This window comes from Tiliqua scincoides, chromosome 13, assembly GCF_035046505.1.
Source record: "Tiliqua scincoides isolate rTilSci1 chromosome 13, rTilSci1.hap2, whole genome shotgun sequence".
Lineage (NCBI taxonomy): Eukaryota > Metazoa > Chordata > Lepidosauria > Squamata > Scincidae > Tiliqua > Tiliqua scincoides.
In genome coordinates, this window is record NC_089833.1 from 3996488 (window position 1) to 4018748 (window position 22261).

The 22261-nt window shown below is 50.0% G+C and overlaps 2 protein-coding genes across 3 annotated transcripts in view; one reads left to right on the plus strand and one right to left on the minus strand.

Moving 5' to 3' along the window:
- Positions 1-11555, plus strand: part of UBN1 (ubinuclein 1) — a 32210-nt gene extending 20655 nt beyond the window's left edge. For both annotated transcript variants that reach the window (XM_066640826.1, XM_066640827.1), the window contains exons 10-17: positions 1110-1228; positions 1441-1569; positions 3160-3303; positions 3980-4030; positions 4511-4553; positions 5440-6675; positions 7513-7762; positions 8994-11555. In XM_066640826.1, the coding sequence (XP_066496923.1) occupies positions 1110-1228; positions 1441-1569; positions 3160-3303; positions 3980-4030; positions 4511-4553; positions 5440-6675; positions 7513-7762; positions 8994-9046 (2025 nt within the window). In that variant the 3' untranslated portion in view covers positions 9047-11555. The remainder of the gene's footprint in view (positions 1-1109; positions 1229-1440; positions 1570-3159; positions 3304-3979; positions 4031-4510; positions 4554-5439; positions 6676-7512; positions 7763-8993) is intronic.
- A 695-nt stretch (positions 11556-12250) lies between these two features.
- PPL (periplakin) overlaps positions 12251-22261 on the minus strand; it is a 62233-nt gene continuing 52222 nt past the window's right edge. The window contains exons 18-22 of the mRNA XM_066609463.1: positions 21893-22043; positions 20544-20627; positions 17243-17359; positions 17022-17114; positions 12251-15957 (exon numbers count right to left, since the gene is read on the minus strand). Of these exons, the coding sequence (XP_066465560.1) occupies positions 13294-15957; positions 17022-17114; positions 17243-17359; positions 20544-20627; positions 21893-22043 (3109 nt within the window). The 3' untranslated portion in view covers positions 12251-13293. The remainder of the gene's footprint in view (positions 15958-17021; positions 17115-17242; positions 17360-20543; positions 20628-21892; positions 22044-22261) is intronic.

Sequence of the window (22261 nt, forward strand, 5' to 3'; positions counted from 1 at the left end):
GTCTTAATAGCTGCTCATGCTTTTGGGTTTAAAGGATCATAGAATGTTAGAGTTGGAAGGGATCTTTAAGGCAATCCCTTAAGATCCCTTTAAGATCCAATCCCCTGCTCAGTGCAGACAACTGCTACAGTATCCCTGACAGGTGGCCATCCACCATTCATGTGAAAGCCTCCCATGAGGGGGAGTCCACAACTGTGTGAGGGAGACTGTTCAGTGCCAGGCAGCTCTCACTGTTAAGGAATTCTGCCTTGTGTCTTGTGTAGCCTTAGCCTTGTGTAGCCTAAATCTAGGGCTTCCCTGTAGTTTCAGTCCCTGGTTCTAGTCCTGCCCTCAGGAACCATAGAAATTAGCTACTTGAAGATGGCTATCACATCTCCTCTTCTCCTGGCTACGCATATCAAGTTCTTTTGACGTCGACCTCAAATACTTGGTTTCAAAATCCCTCGCCACCATAGGCTGTAATCCTAACCACACTTTCCTGAGAGTAAGCCCCATTGAACAAAATAAAACTTAGTTTTGAGTAGACCTGGTTAGGATTGTGCCCTTAGTTGCCCTCCCCCAAACTTGTGTTAAATTTGGGCTTCTTTGCTTTTGTCATCCCTAGAATGGGGGGGGGGGAAGTGATATTTTTAGGTGTTCGTTTTCTTTAACTTGGAGGGTTTGGAATCCTGCCTGCTGAGGAAGAGGGAGTTGATTTCTTTAAGGCCTGTTTATACCACTTCCTTAAGCAGTTCACCACATCAAAAGGCTCCTAAAAACCACAGTATTTGGAATCTCAAAAAGAGTACAAATTACAAACAGCCTCAGAAGAAGGCCCAGAGCTTCCCAATAACTGTTTGGAGAGAGAGGTCTTGCAACTGCCCTGAAACTGAAATCAGGAGGCAATTAGTCTGATGTCTTCATGAAGAGGGTTCCTTATTTCTGGAACCAGGGCCAAAAACGTCAGTGTATGAGTTCGTTGTATGTTGAGAGGTGACCCTCAAGGTGTTGAGGATGCTGCCTTTTCTCCCCTGGGTCATCCCCCTTTGTACCTGCCTGCCTGTGCAGTTACACTTGAGCAGGTCGATCAGGTGAGATTCACTTTGCTCTTTCTTTTTGCTTCTCTGCAGGGGGGTCGCCTTAAGGAGCCTCTTCAGAAACTCAAGGAAGCCATTGGTAGGGCCATGCCAGAACAGATGGCCAAATACCAGGAGGAATGCCAAGCACATACCCAGGCCAAATTTGCCAAGTATGCCTTAAAGTTGCACCTCCCCCAGAGTTTGCCCTGCATCCCCAAGGCTTGCGCAGGAGTTGAGGTCCAGTCACTTGATGCCTCATGAGTTCCTCCAGCATCCTCCTTGCCTGCCTGACCTTTCCAGAGGGTTTGCATGCTGAGTGCTTGCAGGGGGGCTGTGAGTTTTGGAAGGAGCCCGACTTTCAGTGCTCCTCTCCTTTTTTCAGGATGCTGGAGGAGGAAAAGGACAAGGAGCAGAGAGACCGGGTTTGTTCCGAGGACGAAGATGACGATGACAAAGGAGGGAAGCGGATCATGGGGCCCCGGAAGAAGTTTCAGTGGAACGATGAAATCAGGTGGGGGGGGGTTTGGGGAGGAGCTGTCCTTCAGTGGGAAAGCCTACCTTTGCATGGAGAATACTCCAGGCTCATCTGGCAGCTTTGGGCAGAGCTGGTAAATTCCTCTTCCTGAGACCCTATAAGGCCTGCCTGCCTGCCTGCAGAAACTATGCTGAGCTAGTTGTGCCAGTCGTTGTCCTGTGGATTGGGCAGCTGCATCTGTGTGTGAGGTAGTTCAGAGCTTGTGGATTATGGTGCTTAGCGGCTGTAACATTGGGCAGAGTTAAGGTTATTTGAAGATTGAGGGTTCTGTGCCTCCTTCCCTGCCCAATTCAGCACTAAGGCTAGCGATGCAGCTGGAGATGCAGCTGGAGCTGCCAGACTCCTCCACCCCATCCCAAACCGTTGTCTTGATAGGTGTCTCGGTTTTGATCATTGATAGGCTAAGAGAGTAGCAGCTCATCTCCGGTGACCTGGTGGCTTTGTAGCTGGGGGACCATCCCTTAGTGATGGAGCCTGCCTTGCATGCGGAAGATCCCAGGGTTGACCCTGGCACCCTAGGGTAGGGCGAGGAAACATGGGAGACCTGCTGACACTCAACATAGACCAGGTATGCCCAAACCCCGGCCCCGGGGCCACATGAGGCCCTCACGGCCTCTCACTGTGGCCCGCAGGGAGCCCCAGTCTCCAGTGAGCCTCTGGCCCTCCGGAGACTTACTGGAGCCCACACTGGCCCGACACAACTGCTCTCAGAGTGAGGGCGACTGTCTGACCTCTCACATGAGCTGTGGGATGAGGGCTTCCTCCACTGCTTGCTGTTTCACATCTGTGATGCAGTAGCAGCAGCAAAAGAAAGGCCAGCCTTGCTTTGTACAAGGCCTTTTATAAGACCTTCGTTCATTCATATAAGTTCATTAATATATTGATTTATGTATACTTATGTAAATATATTCAAATTTTAAATGTAAATTAATTCTTTTTTTCCCCGGCCCCCGACACAGTGTCAGAGAGATGATGTGGCCCTCCTGCCAAATACTTTGGACACCCCTGGCATAGACAGTCCTGCACTAGGCAGACCAGGGATCTGGTTTGATGGAAAGCAGCTTTCAGAAGAGTCGGAGGGGAACATGGAGGGTATCCTTACAGGCAACTGTGACAGCATCCCTGGCAGGTGACCATCCAGCCTCTGCTTGGAAGCATTTGAAAACGACTGCTCAAGGCAGTCTGTTCCAGTGCTGGACACTTCGTCCAGTCAGGAAAGTCTTCCTCATGTTCAACCTAAACCTGTCCTAAAGAGTCCTGCCCTCGGGAGCCACCAGAAACACGTCCTCCCCTTCTCCTGTGCAGCGGCTTTTGTGACTTGGACTGGGGGCTTTGTAGTTCCCATGCCTGGCCACGTCTGCTGCACCTCCCTGTGGGGTCAGCTGGAATTAAGGCGCTGGTTTGCTGCTAGGATAAGACTTCTGTTTTTTTTATTTTTTAGTCTGGGGAACAAGCTGCCTTCTAGGTTTTGAGAACTGAACTGATGGATCTGGGTAACGTTTAAAACATCCTGTGTGGGGAACCCCAATTTTGGCCCCTTTGTGAGAAATCACCTTCTTCCTTCAGGGATTTGCTCTGTCAGGTCATGAAGATCAAACTGGATGGATATGAAGCAGAGAAGAACAAGTTTCAGTCCATGGAGGACTACGTGAAGACCTTTCTGGATGCCGAGGTCAAGCCTCTGTGGCCCAAGGGCTGGATGCAGGCCAGGTGAGTGGGTGGGCTGCCCTTTGGAAGAACCCCAGGGATATTTGCAACGTGACCAAGTGGCCCTGTTGAAATGTCCCGTCTGTGCTATTGTTGCCTGAGTTGTTGCGAGTGAACGCCATCAGCCGGGAGTCACTGGGGTGTAAAATGCTGGGGGGGGGGGGGCCCTAACCTGAAGAGTTCCCAGCTGGAGGGCAGGCAGCTGAATAAACACGAAATGAATGAAAGGCAAATACAACACTGTGTAGTCACAGGAGTGAGGGAAGCAGAGATGGGGCCTCCTGTATGAACTGAATGAGTCCTGGAAGATCTGTCTCTGTAAAACTGTCCTAGTCTAAGGAGTCTTCAGCAGAGGCTGAGTCACTGGTTTAGTCCCTTCAGAAAGGACGCTTGCAGGGGAGCAACTTGCTCCCTGACGGCTCTCCTGGTTCTGGAATTGGTGGCCCTGCTTACATGTCAGGAGTGCCCAGTTGCTACCTAGAGGGGATTTTAACCAGTAGCAAATTTTGCCTGCCTGTTCTTCTGCCCACGAGATCTAGAAACTTACTTCCATTTTGTTAAAAAAATGAAAACTGCCACTTGGACTTCTGCTAAAGGCAGAAGGCGCTTGTGTTTAGAGGTGCTCGTGTTTAGAAATCGAGTTCCTTTGCTAGCTGGCAGTTCCCCTTTTCTTTTTCAGGACGCTGTTCAAGGAGAGCAGGCGAGTTCACGGCCACCTCACGTCCATCCCGTGAGTATCTGTCCCTGCTCGCTTTGCAATAAGTCCATCCTGGGCACCTGCTCTTTAGCCCTGCCTTGAGTCTGTCACTCCTCTGGTGTAACTATTGCTACTCCTGTGCTTCCTCCTTGTTCTCCTCCCCCTCACAATGGTCTTATGAGGTAGAGTAGGTGGAGAGGCAGTGACTGTCCTGCAGTTAGCCAGCAGGATTCATGACCAAGGCCTGATCCCCTGCTCTGACTGCTAAGCCACACTGACCTATTTTATTGCTGTTTTTTAAATGTGGACCAGAGTTGAGTTGTGTTTTTGGTGGGGTTAATAGTGTAAAAATGGCAGTGCTAGCAAAATCCTGAAAATGTTCCAGTTGGAAAGCGGTGTGACTGAGAATGTGTCTCTAATGCCCCAAGGGGGCTGGAGGCTACTCACTGCCACATCATTTTGGGACTCCGTGGACGCCAGTGCAATCTCTCTCTTGCTTGTGTTCCCCTACAGAGCGAAGAAGAAGGTCATGGCCCCCCCAAAGGTGAAGGGGAAGGTGAGCAGCAGTTATTTTACCTGGTGTCTTAAGCCCCACTCATGCCTGGCTGGGTTGAGCTGGAGGAATAGTGGGGGGGGGGGGAATGCCAGAGCTCCTGGGGTGCATTGACATGAGCTCTGTGTGGTGCAGTGCTTGACTGAGAAGCAAAAACCGGAGGAGAAGCCACATCCCCTGGGGCTGTTGACATCAGGCTTGTCCCAGAACTCCTGAGCAGGGGAAAGCGCTGAGCTGACTCATCCCCCCACCCGTGCGCCCAGCATTTGTGAGGAAGAAGTGGTGGCTGCTGTGACGATGATGAGGAATATTTATATGCTGCTTTTTAACAAAAAGTGGTTCTCAAAGCAGTTTATGCCAAAAGAAGTGAGAACCTGTGTGCTTATGTGTCATTGATAAGCTGCTTTGGGACGCCCCTGTCTGAAAGACAGGGTCTCCGCAGGATAGATAGGGGGCGGAGGGTACTTTGTGACCCTTTGTTCTGCTCCTCTAAAGGGTGGGGGTGTTAGATAATGAGAGGTTCCAAGGGGCAGGTGTGTGTTCAGAGTTTCTGTCCTCATCAGGCGTTCCTGCTGCTCTTCCCGCTACTGGGAAGGGCTCTCGGCCTGCGGATTCCTCAGTGTCTATTGGAGGCCCTGGGGCAGCAGTGAATGGTCCTCTCCTCAGGCCTCTTGTCCGAGCTCCCTTCTCCCCCTTTCAGTTTCATATTTGCAGGAAGTGAAATTAGGGCCGTGGGGAGGGTGTCTCATCAGCAAAATCAACTGCCCTCTCAGAAGGTATCCAGAGCTTCAGGCAATTGAAGTTTCAACAGGACAGCAACAAATAGATGGGAAATAGTATTGCTGTCCATCCTGTCTCATCTCCTGTCTCATCCCTTGTTTGCTTTTAGGAGCTCTCTGGAAAGCCTGACAAGAAGCTGCCCCTTTCTGTGCCACTGATCCATTCCAGTGGTGCAGTCTCACTTTCTCCCGAGTCACAGGGAGTGGCCGTTGGCCTCAGCCCTCAGACCAGAGAGCTCTTGGCCATGAGTTCAACACCAGTCTCGGGCAGCCTGGCCGCTTCTGCCGCCTTCAGCCTGGATGACTCTCTGGACGAAGACTTGATCCACAACGCTACGTCGTCCTTCGAGGCCGTTTCCAAGGAACTGGCTGTGCTGAACAGCAGGACAGGCGGAAGCCCTGATTTCATTATTCCCTCCACCCCAAAGGTGCCTTCGGAGAAGTCCCTGATCCAGGCTGTGTCAGAGGAAAAGAAGACCTTACCCAAGCCGAGCTCCTTGCCCATCCCGCCTCCTGCTGGCGGCTCTCTGCAGTCCCCGCTCAACTTCCTGGCGGAGCAGGCCTTGGCGCTGGGCCAGACACCACCAGAGAAAAAGGTTGATGGCTCTGGTCACAAAGACCTCTCCTGCCAGTCCTCCTCTAACAAGATCCTGGAGACCCACCTGCCTAAGCAGAAGCATCATAACCTGCCACGCACTGTTCATGGTCCCCAGACATCCACGCCATTGCCGGCACCCCAAGCGAAGGTGTTCCCTGTGGGCAGCCAGCAGCCGAAGAGCTTCCCCCCATCATCCCCACCCTTTGTCAAGTTGCAGAGCCCCAAAGTGGCCTCCCCGCTGCCCCAGCGCCCTGTGCTCCAGCAGCCAACCAAGACGCCCTCCAAAGCTCCTAGCTTCCACTCTGCCTCGACCATCTCTCCAGCCCCCAGCAGCTCCCACAAGACTTCCAATTCCTCCTCAGCCTCCCTGAGCTACACGGGGAAGCATCCAGGCAGCACCAGCTCGCCAGGGCAGTCGTTCAAGTCACCCTTTGTGGCTCTTTCCCGGCACGTGTCCTCCTCCAGCAGCTCTGCCTCCGGTGTGTCCACCAGTCAGAGCTGCTCCTCTTCCTCAAGCAACCTGCTGTTGGGCACGTCCCTCGCATCTCCTGGGCAGGCCCCTAATCGCTCATCACCCAGCTCCATGGTAAAGAAGACTCTGGTCTCCCAGAAGCTGACCTTGGTAGCTCCGCCAGGAGGCCCGAACGTCAGCTCCAGCGGTGGGACGCAAGGGGTGGCCAAGCTGCTGACCTCCTCCCTCAAGCCAGCTGTGGTTAGCAGCAGCACTGCAGCCTCTACCTCCATGCCAGTAAGTGGCCCCTTGGCACAGCCTCTTGGTCGGCAGACCTGTGACTTTCTAGAGTGTGAGCTCCCCTTAATTGCTGGTGCCGCCAGCCAGCACTCAGATCGCATGGGAGCCTGGGAAGTGATCTGGTCCTGATCCAGGCCCTTGCTCCAGCCAGCTCAGGATTGTCCACTTTGACTGACAGCAGTGCTTCAGGGTTTGAGGCAGGCCCATTCGGAGATGTCGGGGATTGAATCTGAGAGCTGCCGCAAGCTCTGCTAGAAACTCCTCACCTCCCCCCTCCCAACTTTTGGGAAGTGGAGAGGTGGGGCTTTTCCTGGCAGTCGTATGGCCATCCTTGCTCCCTCCCCAGTGCCATGGTTGCCGGGAAGGCTGGAGGTGGTTTGGCTGCAGCATTGCCATGGTCTACGGCACATCTTGGCCACAATGAGCCCCGCAGCTTTTTTTTCTGCTATGGACCAGGAAAGGGAGGAGCTTCCTTGACACAGGCGCAGGACTCGGGGCACCTCTGCTAAGTAGCAGCCCAAGACAAGAGCAGGCCAGGGAAGTGGTTTTGGGGTGGAGCCCCTGGCCACTTACGATAGAGGTGCCAGAGTAAGCACCACCATTGTGGTTCGTTGACTGAGGTCAGTCTGTCAGCCATTGCGGAATCTGGCCATTTCTGCTGTCCATCTAATGACAGTGATGCTCAGCCACTCTGTGATTTCCAGAGCTTGGGTGAAAATGTCAGTCCTGGAGTAGCAGAGGCCTGCCTCTGTTTTTCCAAGGCTGCTTGTGACCTTACATTGCTGAGACCAGGCCTTTGCTCTGCAGTCCTGACTGGTGCTTTCTCCTCCTCAGAAAGGAGCCAGTGGAGCAGTGCTGCTCACCAGTTCGTCTTCCTTGAACGTGCTCTCTTCGTCTTACAAGCCAAGCAACCCAAAGCTGCCGGCTGCCTTGAGCTCCACCCCGCTGGGGATCATCTCGCCCATCCATTCCTTCCCTCTTCATGTGATCTTCAGCTCTGAGTCTACCCCCAAAGCAGGGGTGTCAAAGGACGCCGTTGTCACGGGACCAGCCCCAGGGACTTTCCATCATGGCCTTGGCCACAGTAAGTGGGGAGGGCAAGGAGGTTGTGCCTGCAGGCGCTATTGCTAGGGGTAGACGCGCTGCCTTGTGCTATGGCACTGAGTGTTGGAAGTTGGCGCTTTCGTCCACATGAGCGTGTGAGTGGTCGGAACCTTTTCCTGAAAGAGTCTTGGCGGAGCAGATTTCTCTGCCCCTCACCCCAGCACAGGGGAATCTGACTGCAGTCTGGGAAAGCCCTTGTGATGTCCCCTCTCTCAACTGCAGCCAATTCATGATACCATCCTCTCTGCCTGGGGTATATCTGGGCTAGACTACTGGAAAACATTCTGTGTGACGAGACCTATGGAAACTTCAGAGATTTCCACTGAATGCAGCTGCAATGCTATTAAATTAGTACCAATAGGAATGAGCCAGTTTGCTTACGCCATTTCTTAAGCCAATGTTGCGTATATGCAACAGGGACCTAATGTGTACATGTGTGGGCCAGGCAAAAATTGGTTAAACTTCCCTGCTACCAGTTTCTTTCCAGTGGTTCAAAGTACTAGTTTGGACCTGTAAAGTCCAAAGACTGTCTTGGGAACCAAAGTATTTTGAGAGCCTGTGTGGGATGTAGTGGTTAGAGTGATAGATGAAGAATGGGAAGCTCTGGATTCCACTCCCCATTCAGCCATGACACTCATTAGGCGACCCTGGGCCAGTCATTTTCAGTCCAGGGTTGTTGTGTGGATAAAATAGGAGTAGCTGTCCCAACAGCTGTACTCTGGATTGTGAAGAATCTTTCACTGTTCTGAGGGAAAGATTTGGATGTGCTTTGCCTGTTCCCAAACCCAAGATGAGAGAAAATTTTGACCAGTGAGCAAAGTCTTTGACACGCACATCTTATGGGCCCTGTAACACTGCGGGGGGGGGGGGGAACTACATTGTCTCCCTTTTCCCCACCACATGCTTAGCCCCTACCAACACTTAAGGTGCCTTGTCAGCCTGCAGTGCCGTAAGAGGGAGAACCTGACAAAGCAAACCATCGCCATTTGAGGATCTGAACCAGGTTGCGAACCTCAGTTTTTCTGTTGCATGATTTTGACTCATTGTAATCCCATTTCTTTTCCCCGTGAATCTTACCGGTATTTTTGAAAGGAGCTGGAATGCTCTTTTGGCATTTGTAGCCCATTACGCCAGTAGATGGGTAACCCTTGCAAAAAACTACTGCTCCCAGCTTAAGGATATTAACAGCTTCTCTTTTGTCGCTCTTCTAGATAGTCCTCAGCTTCATGGAAAAGGGTCCAGTGTGCAGCCCCGGAAATTGTGACAGCTCTGAAGGAGAGGGCACCACAAGCCCTGGAGGAGATCCGCTGGACACGGCAGGTGCCCTCCCCTGACTCTGCCTTGCTTTTCCTTCTGTATGGAGTCTGCCTGGAGACTCTTTCCTACTTTGGACCAGCGGTTTTCCATGGGGATCTCTGACTCACACCAAGAAAGGAAGCACTTGCTGGCACAGTCCTGACAGCTGCCATCTTCACATGGGCCAAGCACCAGAGTCACAGGGAGAGGGACGATGGTGCCAGTCACTCTCTTGAAGTCACGTGTTGCAGCAGGCGTCCTGCCAAGCACTTCTGAATCCAGCCACTTCGGAGAATTTACAGGAAGGGGCTTATTTTAGCTGTACTTGGCTGGCTTAAGTCAGGTTGCACGTCCAACCTCCACCCCCGACCACCTGTGCTAAAGCAGTGCTCCTCTTGACCGAAAGACCTTCCTTCCTCTGTGGCAGCTTTGTAAAGTCCGTCATCTCCTTGGTCCTCTTGGGAAGGACAATGGAGGCCTGGAGAGGCCTCAAGATGCACTCATGAACATGGAACTAATTTTGTGATCTCTTTTTGGTTTTGTTCCCCCTGCCTGGATTGTGTGTGTTTTTTTGTTTTTGTTTTTTTTAGCAGGGGATGTGTTGTATGCTCCATTCTCCTCTCCCCCCACCCCTTTGCGACCATTGAACGCATTGGATAGGATGAGGCCCCCCTTTGGCATGTCATTGTGTATAGCAAAGCCGTAATTCCAGTGCCTTTTATGGTGCAGCGAGAGTGCAAAACATTTCAAGCTCTTTTTTTGGTGTGTGCTCTCAGGAGCATCTTTAATTATTACTGTTGTTATTGGCCTTTTGTTTGTTTTTAGTTTTTTAAAAGAAAACAATTCAGATCTGTATTTAAGATGCATTGGGCTTCATTTAATAGAGCTTTTTTTTCCTGGGGTTGCACATTAACTGTCCAGGTTTAACCCAGATATCTGGTTCCTGCCCAGTTTAGTCCCTAATGGGTAGTGACCACCGGGTGCAAACACAAGCCTTCCCAAAAACGATTCCCCCCCCCCCATTCAGAGGATCAGCCGATGCTGCATGCGCAAATGGGAGGGGCAAGGGCATGATTCCTCCTTTGCTCTGCGGGAGGAGGAGCTTCACAGGATCCATGTGCTCACAGATGTGAGCGTGTGGAACTCAAGGAGGAACACTCTCGCCTACATGTTTGTGCCCGGCTACCTGCAGGAGCATGAAGTCAGTGGGTCAGACCAACAGGGTACCTCCCTCCAGAGATCCTTCTGTGCAGTGGATGGAAATGAGGTTAAACCCTCTCAATGCATGAGAGATGCTTCTGCTGGAATCTGCCTGCTCTTTTTAAAGATGTGCAGCAGCAAAGCTGAGTTTTTTTTGGGGGGGGGGGAATAGTGTAGGCGAACCAGGATAATTGATTAAAAGGAATGCTATCCTTCACTTGATTGTGCTTGGTGTTCTCAAGGCCTTGGTGCATTTCTGTCTTGCAACCCCCCCCCCGAAGCTATACACCTAAATGAAGGGCTATTTCCGATTATAAGGCCCTCGTATCCCCATGTCCATGTGCCCCCCCACCTTTCTCTCTAAAGCTCCTGTTTGCTGATTCTTCAGAAACAGAAAGCACTTGATCCACAAATAATTAAACTCCAAGTTACAGCAAATCAGTACAATAAAATTCCACCCCCCTCCAGGGCTCCAGCATGGACCAAAACCTCCAAGGTACAGTTGGAGCCCAATCCCTTCCACTGTTCTGGATCCCATGTCACTGGGCACAACAACTTTGTTCTTTTGTATGTCTGCATAACAATGAATTTGCGACTTTCCAGTTCTGTTAACCACAAATTTTTTTTACTTTGAAATTCTAGGTTGTAACAAAAGAGCCAAAGACCGAATTTTAAGGTTGCCAGTTTTGAAGCACAGACATGGACTAGATTTGACTGCTTCCCCCTTCCTTTTTTGTTCTTTTTGATCAGAGCTAAATCCTGCCATGTGCTGATGACTTCCTCAGAGCTGTTTTATCTTCAGTAGAATAAGTGCTTGGCCCACGGCAGGATTTAGGCCTTTCTTGAGCTCCTTGGGACTCGCTGTTCTCACTCAAAAGCTCCGCTGCCAGATTTCTGTATAGGTCGCAGCTGCAGCAGACCCCCCTTCTTTTCAAAAGCAGCTTCATGAAGCCTCTTGCCTCAGGGAAATGTTACATGGTGGAAAGTCTGTGCGATTTCTTTCCCCTCCTAGTCCCCCCTCCTTTTCAGTCCCTATTCCTTTTGTGTTTTAAGAAGTGAGAGAACTTAATCAGACAAGAGCCATGGCAGGGCGAGATCCTAACAGCCAGCTGGGGTTATGCCCAGAGCAGAGCCCCTGGAATCTCTGCCTAGGCTTCGACCATTTTGGGAGATTTTGTTTACGGTGAGCATGCTCACCGCCAGATGGCACTTAAATTTAGAAGAGCAGTTTCTTTTTGTGCGGGAAGAGCTGCAATTTATTTTTATGTGTGTTGGGAGTGGGGGAGGGTGGGTGGGTGGGTGGGGGGTCTTTCTAGGTACCAAGGAAAATTGGAAGTGACATTTAAAATGGCTAATCTTGTATACATCAACAGAATAAATTTTGTTTTTCAGTTTCCAAAACGTCATGTTTTCTTTTTCTCTGTCTTGAAAAGGTCTGTTGGGCTGCAGAGCGACTGCTATTTTTCGTGCTTTCAGAGGTGCAGGTGAACCTAGCTCCAGGCAATGGAGCCTACAATTAGAGTTGCTTGTGCTTATTGCAAACCCTATGGCAAAAGTGTTGTGGCCTGTACGCACTGTGATATATGCATGCATTTGGTTTCTCTCATTGCATTTTGCCGAAGCATGTGGAGGAGGAACAAAGTACGCAGGCGTCTGAAGCCCTACCTCCAACCCCCCTGCCAAACCTCTCCCTGGCTTCAGAAGGCCCTGAAATTCAAAAGGACCAGAAGTTTGGGGTTTTCAATGAAAGCCAGTACTGTCAGGATACCGCACTCCAAAGCTTTTTTTATGCACTTGCTTGAAAGCATGACTTCCAGCCTGCTCCACAAGCTCCATGAAAACATCCCCCTCTTTGTAGTTTTGTTGCAGACCTTCGTGCACATACTGGGTTCCAGGAGGACCTTTTGACAGTCAAACCTTGTATGAATTAATGAACAGGCAAATATTCAAAGAGGAGAAAGGATCACTGTATTTCTTTTTATTAACTGGGGGTATAAATAACATTTCCCATTCCCTGCTACAAGCACTTAAGAATACAGAGAGTCAAGTCTAGCTAAGTTAGCAAAACACCAACATAAACAGGAGACACTTTGGAGACTGGTTAGTGTAACAGCTTTTCCAAACCTCCCTTCCTTTTTAAGGAGCCAGGGAGATCTATACATAAGTTTGACTCAAAAGATACTAAAGTTCTGAAGAGCACATTTACTGCCACCATTTTACAACCTTCTGGCACCAGCTTTAAAGGCACTTGGACCATCCAGCACACTCTGGCTGCATGCTAGTGGATTATATAGGAAAGAATTGTGCTTGGCTTAAATGCCATCTTCTGCGGAAGCACTTGCAAACCCCCTCAGAAGCTCAAAGCTTTGGCTTGAGGCTGCTGTCCACACCAGCAGCTGGTTGCTGGGCTGAGATCTAATCAGCACAGCCTGGAACTAGCTTGTCCTTATCATTAGAATGCTGTTCAGGAAAACACACAAGTTGACACCACTGTTCAAACTTTCCCAGAAACACTCAGCTATCCTTACAACAGCCCTGTAAGGCAGGCTTGCATAATCCCCCCCCCCGGGGGGGGGGGTTACAGATGAGGAAATGGCTTGCTTAAGTTCACCTGGTGAATTTGTGGTTGAGGTGCAATTTGAATGGGGTTTTTTACCCCAGCTTGCATTTCTAGCCCCAAGTCAAAGGGGATGTGCTGGTGGAGCCTGCACTTAGGGAACCCATCAGCCATCTTCGGCTGTTGGAGGTCACAGAACAGCTGATTTGGTCAGTGAGGAAAAAGGGTCAATTGAACCTTGACAGTTCAGTATCGACCTTGAGTTTGGCAAGACTTACATTTAGGATTCAAGCAAGCAAGTGTAGTTTCAAAGCACCCTAATGTTTGAAAACAGGCACTAGGCTGGTTGGAAGAGACCCACGGAGAGAAACAAGAGATAGGTCTGAGTTTGTAACAAGTGGGGCAGCCCTGACCGGGCTGCTCAAGAACAGTCCTTTCCTTCCCTTCTCTTGGAGGAGCTATTTCTGACCAGACACCAAAGTGGCCAACTCCTGGATGGACATCTCTTTGTTGAGGTAACTGTCATACTGAGCCATGGTTAACCTTCCACTCTTCAACGCGTCATCGATGGAAAATTTCCTGCCTGACTTCCTGTCGAGGATGACCGAAGATTCGCCATTGGGTCCTTTGATGGTGGTCTCTTCCCAGTCACATTCCTGGTTCTTCAACTTGACGTACAAGCTCCACTCAATGAGCCCAAGCGTGTGAGCTTCTTCCGGGGACATCTCTTTCCCTGTGTCTGGGTCGATGACCACAATGGAACGCCTCAAGTGGTTCTCCCTCTGCTCTCTCTTGATGGCCACTGTCTGGAGGCGGTTTTGGAGGTGTTCGATCTCCCCATCTTTGTCTCGTGATAATCTCTTCAGCTCTTCCAGTTCTCTCTCCAAGGTCTGGAATCGGGAGTCCAGATTCACACCACTGTCCACCTGCGACATGTTTCTTAAATCCTGGGTTTCCGTCATGGTGAGTTCGATCTCTGATTGCAGCCGCCTCATCTCCAGCTGTAAGTTCTGCTTCTCTAGGTGCAGCTTGTGGTTCTCCTCCCTCAAGAAGTCCAACTCCTTGGATGACTTGGAGTTGTTGAACTCCACTTCAGACAATCGGGCCTCCAGCCTATTGATGTCTGCATCCAGTTCCATCTTGCGCCTGGTTTCCTCCTCCAGGTTGTTCTTCAGCTTCTGAATCTCGTATTCGGTGTCTCCTTTCTCCACTTGGACGCTCTCTGAGAAGACCACTTTCTCCTTGACCTCCATCTTCTCCAGGGCTTGCAGTTTCTTCCGCAGGGCTTCCAGCTCTGCCTGCAGGACTTGCCTCCGATGCTTCTCCTCCTCCAGCTCCAACTTGAGGAGCGCGTGCTCCTTCTCCTGCTGCGGATCCTGCTGGAGAATCACCTTCTGCTTCACGGTGACTCTCTCCGTGGTCTCCTTCTCCTCTTCCTCCAGCTCGCTCAGCCTGATCCGCAGCCTCTGCACTTCCAGCTCTGCCTCCCTGCGGGCCTGCCTCTCCTTCTCCAGCTCGTCCAGCTGGCGCTCCAGCTCCGATCTCCTCCGCTGCAACTTGCGCATCTCATCCCGAAGCGAGTCTATCTGTTGCAGCTCATTCTCTATGCTCTGAGAGAAGGAGCTGACCTCGGCTTTCAGGGCAGGGTCTTGCTCCAGCTTCACCACCTCCTGCTGCACCACCTTCTCCTTCACTTGGGAGAGCTCTTCCTCCTTCTGCCGGATCTTCTCCTCCTGCAGCTGCCTCTCCCTCTCAAAGTCCATGTGCTTCCTCTGCTCTTCCGCCAGCTGAGCTCTCAGGGACTCCACTTCCTCCCTTGTATGGGGGTCTTCCCGGTACTGCACCACTTCCTGGACCACTTCCTTGGTCTGAACCTGGGGCTTGGCATTCTTCAGTGTCTGGATTTCTTGCTTCAGTTGGTAGATCTCCAGGTCTGCTCTCTCAATTGCTCTGGTCCTGTCCACAATCTCGTCCCTGAGGTGCTGCAGCTCCATCTCGGTCTCTGGGTCGGTCTTGTACTTAATCACTTCCTTTATGACCTCTTGCACCTCCACCTGGGGCCCTCTGTTCCTCAGAGTGGCCAATTCGTTCTGGCAGCTCTTCAGCTGCTCTTCTCCGCCCCGGAATCTCCTTTCCTGCTCCACCAGCTCCAGGCGAAGGTTGGCCACTTCGTTTTCGGCCTGGGGGTCTGGGCGGACAATTTCCCGGACCTTCTCCTGGACAATCACTTTTGCATTCTCCTCTTCCAGGGCCTGGATCTTCCTGAGCAGCTCTGCTTTCTCCCTCTCGCTGGAACGCCCCTTGGCCTTCTCCTCTTCGTACAGCCGCCGCAGCTCAACCACTTCCCTTTCCGTGGCCAGGTCCCTCTCCACAGTCAGCACCTCCTTGACTGTGATCTTGCCCTCCGCCATTGCCCGCTCCTTCTCCAGCCGTTTCAGCTTGTCCTGCAAGAAGCTGAGCTCTTCTTCCTGTTGCCGCTTCAGTGCACTTTCCCTCTGCTTGTTCTCCTGCAGCAGCTGATACTCCGTCTCCAGTTGGGGATCGTTCTGCAGCTTCACCACCTCCTTCTCCATCAGCTTCTCCTGCTCCTTGTTTTTCTCATTGGAAAGAGCGGCAACTTGGCGCCGCAGTAGGACCATCTCGTTCTCCCGGGCCCCTTCTTGCCTCTTGAGGTCCTCCAGCTCTCCTTTCAGATTCAGGATCTCCACTCCCTGTGCCTTATCTGGTTCAATACGCAGGACCTCCTTGACCACATATTCTTTTCCGCCTTCCCTCTTCTCGTACTCCAGTGTGCGCAGCTTGAACTTCAGGGCCCCCAGTTCTTCCTGGAGCACCTGGTTCTTGCGCTGTTCCTCAGCCAAATTCTGCTGCATCTTGTGGAAGCTTTCATCTAGCTGAGGGTCAGGCACTTTCTTCACTACTTCCTTCTTGACCACGGTCTCCTGTGGCTTCTGGTTCTGCAGGAGGAGGATGTTATCCTGAATGACCTTGATCTCAGCCTCCAGCTGCTGTCGACTCTGGGTCTCATCATCCAGCTCTTTCCTGAGCTTCCAGATTTCTTCCAGGGGTCTATCCGACTGGCTGGTCTGGACAGACTCCTGCATCACTTGGACCTCTGGCTGCTGTTGAGGAGAGAGCATAATCAGTTCAAGGCTCTACCTGAGTAGCCGTTGGTAAAGGGGTATGGTATACACATAGGTATGGGCACTTCTGAAGTTGCATGAAAAACAAACTGCAACATCATAAGAGACCACTGGTCTCATATTGTCTTGGTCTGGAAAGGGCTCTCCAGGGTTTCAGACCAAGTCCATCTCAGCCCTACTGGGAGGTGCCAGGAATTGAACCCGGGACCTTCTGCAGGCAAAGCAGGTGCTCTACCACTGAGCTACAGTGAATTCCTTGTCTTGCCACCCACTCCCCAAGTGCCTTGCTGGCATGTTTAGTGATGTGTGATTTCTCAGCGTATTTCCTTCTTGTTGAAGAGTGACAGCAGGTTTGAGATACCCAGGAGGGGTTGAGCCCAAGGGCCCAAGGCTGCCAGTTGCCAATTCTTTATCACAATTACTTTCCGTAACTAGTATTGTGAGGAAGGACCCCTAGATCTCATGGCCCATTTAAGAAAGGCAGTATGTTGGAATTAAAGACTTAAGAGTTCCCACATGGCAGGCTCCTTAGTCATGTCTTAATTACATGGAAAGACATTTCCACTTCAGGTGCTATAAAGTTTCCAATGCTAAGGTAGCTGTGACTTCCTTGTTCATGCAGGAACTGTTCCTGTTTAGGCTAAACAGAACAGAAGAACTGAGTGGGCCCTATTTCACTGAGGGGTCCCCTTGCTAAGCTAAACATTAAGGCATCTTCTCTAGTTTCCCTCTCCTCAGTAGTGTGGTTAAGGGAGGGGGGGTCATATGTATTGCAGGTGTCACACTGCAGTGTTAGGGGTCCCTCACACTCACAGTCAAAGCCATTCTGGGAGGGATTGTTTACATGGTGCATTGCAACACCTGTAATGCTTAGCGTGCCGCTGTTTAGTCTGGAGCTATGCTACTGCATTTCCAACATTTTGATTCCCTCTGCAGTCCCAAAATCAACTGATGGGACCTAGAGCTAGGTATTCTTTTCCAATTTCAACTAGAAGTTGTGAAGCTTTTTCCAGGACAGTACAAGGAAAGCAGGTGACACTCACTTGTCTCAGGAGATTCTGGGCAAATTCCAGGTTTTGTAGCCTCTGCCTGTTGACAGCGTTGACCTCTGTGAATTTTGCAGCTAGGAGAGCTTCCTAAAAGTACAGAACAGAAAAGCACTGAGAAAAAGGGAAAGCTATTCTTTGAAAGTGAGGAGCAGAGCCACTGACCCCCTCCACTGCCAGGGGTATTTTGACCCCTTGAAAGCCCAGTGTCAAAATACCTCTTCTTTTACTTTAGCTGCTGGAGACTGGAGCCGGGGTCTCTTGCTCATGAAACCGTTGCGACCATTTTCAAGGTCCAAGATGGATCTCAGTTTCTCTGCTTCTAGTTCGTAGTCCTGTAGAAGTGACAAGAGAGGCTATGTGTACATACACTGACACAGCAGACCCTGTGAGACAATCCCTGGACCAGCCTTCCAGACCCCCCCTCCAGTAGAACCTCACTTTTCTCTCATATGAAAGAGCTATTCACATACATGCATGCAGGTTTCAGTGTGAACTGCGTGGGAATTGATTTTAAAAGTCAATCCAGGAACCGGACCCTTTAAAAAACAAAGTGTGTTTTGCTCTGCCTGCTTTGAACATATAAGTATGTGTCAATCACATAAATCAGTGTTATTCAAACTGTGAGGCAGGGCTCTTTAGGGAGGCGCCAGGAACTCAAAGGGGAGGCGCGGGATGTCCTCTCACAGCAAGTCACACCCCTGGGCAGAATACGAGCCTGTCTTCTGCCCCTCGTCTGTGTTTTTTTTTAAAGCAGAAGAAATGGTGAGAGTGGCTGCTGCCGCCCCGCCCTCTTCTCCCTCCACTCTGCCGCCTTCTGTGTTCGCTGCATGTGGTTTCCAAAGCTCTTCCACTCCAACCCCCATCTGGCAAGTACCAAGCATGCTCATTTTGCAGTCCTTGCTAACAGTCAGAAAGAAACCCTCCTTGATCCTTGTCTGGTTGGTTCCTAGTTCCCAGCCTGGGATCGCTTCTCATCAAAGTGAAATCTCTCTTTTCAACCACCTCCCTCTTCCCCCTTTCGAACTCCAAACCTTCCTGCTTTCCTCCCCCTCCCCAAACAAAATGCATCCTATTTTACCAGTCATCTGGACTCTTAAAGTTGCTTCCATGCAGTTGGCAAAGGGGGAAGGGGAGAGACAAGCACACACTACTTGGCCAGGAGCAGAAAAAGGGTACTGTTTTTAAAGTGATTTATTAATCTTGTTGTTTGACTGAAGAGGAAAGGCTGTATTTTTAAAGTGATGAATCTTGCTATTTGAAGGGAATATTTATCAGCCATTGATGAAGTGATTGCCAGCCCAATCCTATCCACACTTTCCTGGGAGTAAGCCCCATTGACTCTAATGGGACTTACTTCTGCGTAGACATGCATGGACTTGAGCTGTGCATCTCCTAGTATAGGAGACAAATCTGCTTCCTAACCAAACCCTTATCAGCTCTGATATATTTTCATGGTCTATTTTTGTTGTGTGTGTGTGTGTGTAATGTTGGTCAGAATAGTTGTTCACAAAGTTCATTTGATAAAACAATTCTATTGGTATGCTTACAAAGTTTAAAAAAATGAGTCCTCCTGGACCAGACAAAATCTACCTACTCCAGCATCCTGTCTCCAACAGTGATCAGCAGCTGATCATTTATAAAGCATGTATATTGTTGTGTATTAATATATTTTTAAGATCTGCATTTAATTAATGATATGATTAATATAATTAATATTAATATATTTAATATAGTTAATATTTCTGGCCACTTCCTGTTTAATGATGTCACTTCCAGCCCTCAGGAACATAATGGGGAGTCATGGCCAACAGCCACGGGGGTCAAGGGAGCCACTGGCTGGAAAAGTTTGAGTACCACTGACATAAATACATCAATCGCATAAACTCTAGATCAGGAATTCTTTTCCAGGGGTATCTATGCCCCGTGGGGTATAGGGCTCTATCTCTGAATAATCCCTGCGCTACATGATAGTGTGTGTTAGTAGTTAGTTAGTAGTTAGTTAGTAGTTAGTAGTAGTAGGTAGTAGTTAGTTAGTAGTAGATAGTAGTAGATAGTAGTTAGTCAGTAGTAGGTAAAAGGATCTACTTTTACCTCTGTTCACACATTACATTCTTTTATAATGTATTAACAGGTCTACAATATCATGATACTTGTATAGTGCTTTACAAGTTCGCAAAGTGCTTCACATGCATTATCTTGATGTAATCTTTAAATATAAGGAAAGTATTATCCCCATTTTGCAAATGTGGGAGACTGAGGTTGAGGGGGAGGGGCTTGTCTAAGTCAGCTTACGAGTTCACGGGAGAGGTGCAGGTCAAACTGGGGGAAGTCCTTGCAGCTCAGTCCCTTAGATGGCAGTCTAAGAGCCTGAGACTAATCCCCACTGAATACAATGGGATGTACTTCCAAGTAAATATGTAAAGGATTGGGCTGCCAGCCACTTCACTGCACCAGCTCTCACCCTAGTTCTGCTTTTTCTATTGCTACAATTAGAATTTCAAACTCTGCTCCCTCCCCAAGCCTGCCAGATGCTCAGAAAAACGTTGCCATTTCCCTGCACATGCCCAATCTCATCTGATCTCAGAAGCTAAGCAGGGTCAGGCCTGGTTAGTACTTAGATGGGAGACTGCCTGGCAATACCGGGTGCTGTAGGCTTATACCATAGTCTTTCGAGACTGAAGGTTGCCAACCAACCACCACTGCCTTGAGTGTGAGAATCCAAAGCATAACTGAAATGCATCCAGGTGTAATTACACAGCTCTTAAATCTGCAGCTTTAGAGAAGTAGGTTTCCTGGGTAAAAGGAGGTGCTGTCTCGTTGCAAGTCTTTGTTGTAGGAGAGAGGAGAAAGAGTGACTAGGGACCCAAAATCCTATCCAACTTTCCGGCATGGATGCAACAATTCCAACAGGCCATGTGTGGCAGCTTGTGGTTGGGAAACAATCATGGAGGCCTCCTGAAGGTTAGGGAACATTTGCTCCCTTACCATGGAGCTCCATCAGCACTGGAAAGTTGGACAGGCTTGGGCCCTCGGACTCTGGAACAAAGTGAAGGAGATAAAGGACCCCAAAACAATGTGCCCTGATTTAGTAGGGTAGATGGCTTCTCCTCTGGCACGGCTATCCGGATGACGGTGCTCAGCTGGGAGCATATTTTGATATGCAGCCCTGGCTCAGGGTCACCAGCTGTTGCAGACTAGTGCTGAATTAGTCAACCTGCTGTGTCCCTCTAGGGCTCTGTCCTCTCTGCCTGCCTGCCTGCCTGGAGTAATGTTCTTAAAGAATTTTCTCCTTTGGGGGACAGACTTAACCACTGAATGGCTGCAGTTCTAGCTTTGAGATGCAGAGGGGTGAAATACCATTAGCAGCCATGGTGCCTCATTTTGGAACAGGCTTGAAAGCAACAGGAAGGAGCCATTTTGCAAAGATTCTGCAAATTTTGCAGTGGCTTGTTTTTTGGTGCTGTAAGCAACCTTGGAGGGCTGTTCCCATTCCACCTTTCCTCCCACTGTCCATACCTTCACTGCTTGCTGGTATTGTTGAGCCTCGGCAGCGACTTTCTGGACCTCCTGATCCTTGCTGGCAATTTCTCCCAGCAGGGCCTGGAAAACAGACCAGTCAGAGAAGGGTGAGAAGAGAAACTAGCCAACAGCACTGCCTTCCTTCAGATGAAGCTGGGTTAGGATTTTAACCTGCTACACAGATTTAGGAATAGGAGTTTGTTTAATTTTTTACATCCTTGTACCACCCTCCCTCCGAAGAGCTCAGGTTCCCCCTTTCCTTTTGTTCTCACAACAACCCTGTGAGGTAGGTGAGACTGAGAGATAATGACTGGCCCAAGGTCACCCAGGAAGCTTCATGGCTGAGCAGGAATTTGAACCTGGATCTTCCAGGCCTAAGTCGTACTCCAGAACCACTATTTCATCCTGGCTCTGAGCTGCCACATATTTTTCAGAGAGTGTTGTGGGTTTCTTGGAAATCTGGTTTTAACATGCATGGTAGGCAGGAACCCTCCCTCTGCCAAGAATGAGGGTGCTTGCATGGTCTTCCAGGTCACTCTTACATTTCTTGCACATCTCTGAGCACAAAACGAAAACATGCTCCAAGTGCTGCAGAGGCTTGTGGGGTACCAGAATTTTGTGCCCTTGGAGGGAGGACCACCACAAAGCACTGAGGGAACTGAATGCAGCCCTGCCAGCTTTCCAGCTCAGCTCTACAACCACATTCTGCAGAGGGTAAGAGATCAGAATATGACCCTTGCCAAATCACCCCAAGAGCAATTTCCTTCTCTCTTCCAGGGGGCTGCTTTTGTTTCTTTAATGCTGCCTCTGAGAAAATGGGGCAAGAGGGTGGAGGAAAAAGCCTTTCCCCTATAAGGGGACTTGTTACTCTCAGGGTCACTGGGGAAGGACTGTTCCCCCCTCTTTCCCAAGCAGAGTTCTACAAAAACAACCCTCTTAAGTGGCAACAGAGATACTTGTCCCTTGGGGATAAGGACACACCCCAGGGAATGATCTCTTCCCTACTAGCCTCAGTTTTCAGGAGCAGCTCTTCAATATAGTCATCTGCCAAAGCAAAACTCTCCCTCAATGTAGCCAGGCATTCTTTTTCTGAGCTCAGATAAGGAGCTAGTTATTGCCCATTCTGGGGGTAGACAGAGCACAAGCTCTGTTTCCAAGCACATCCAAGGTAGCAGGGCCCAGCTCACCCAGCTCTACCTGAGAGACCTCTACTGCCTGGAGAGGCCAGGGCCTGAAAATGGGCCCTTGTGTATGATAAAGCGCTGGCTCCACCACCAAGCGTGGCCCCAAATTCCCATTAGGACTTCATGCAGGGCCTGGACCTGAGGCAAGGGCAGAGGCATTACCCTTTGGTTCCTCAGCTTGTTTTCCACTTGAGTGATGCTGTCTGTTTCTTGAGGTTCATAGTTGGGCACAGTGCTAAAGAACTGGCTCAGGTTGTCGTAGCCACGGCGGTAGTTGGAATAGGAGGATTTTGCTTTCTGGAGCACCTGGGTTCTGTGAAAGGAAAATGCACAAGACCTCCTTACCTTGGGCAGAGACTGCACAAAAATTCCATTAACCCTACCAAACACTGCAGGCTCGCATGTTTCTTCCAGAGCACACAGACACACATGTTTTGGGTAGAATTGCTACAAACCCTCATTTATTGATAGCAAGGAAAGAGTAGACTTAATTGCTCTCAATACATTTCCTGTCATGGAATGCCTAATGAT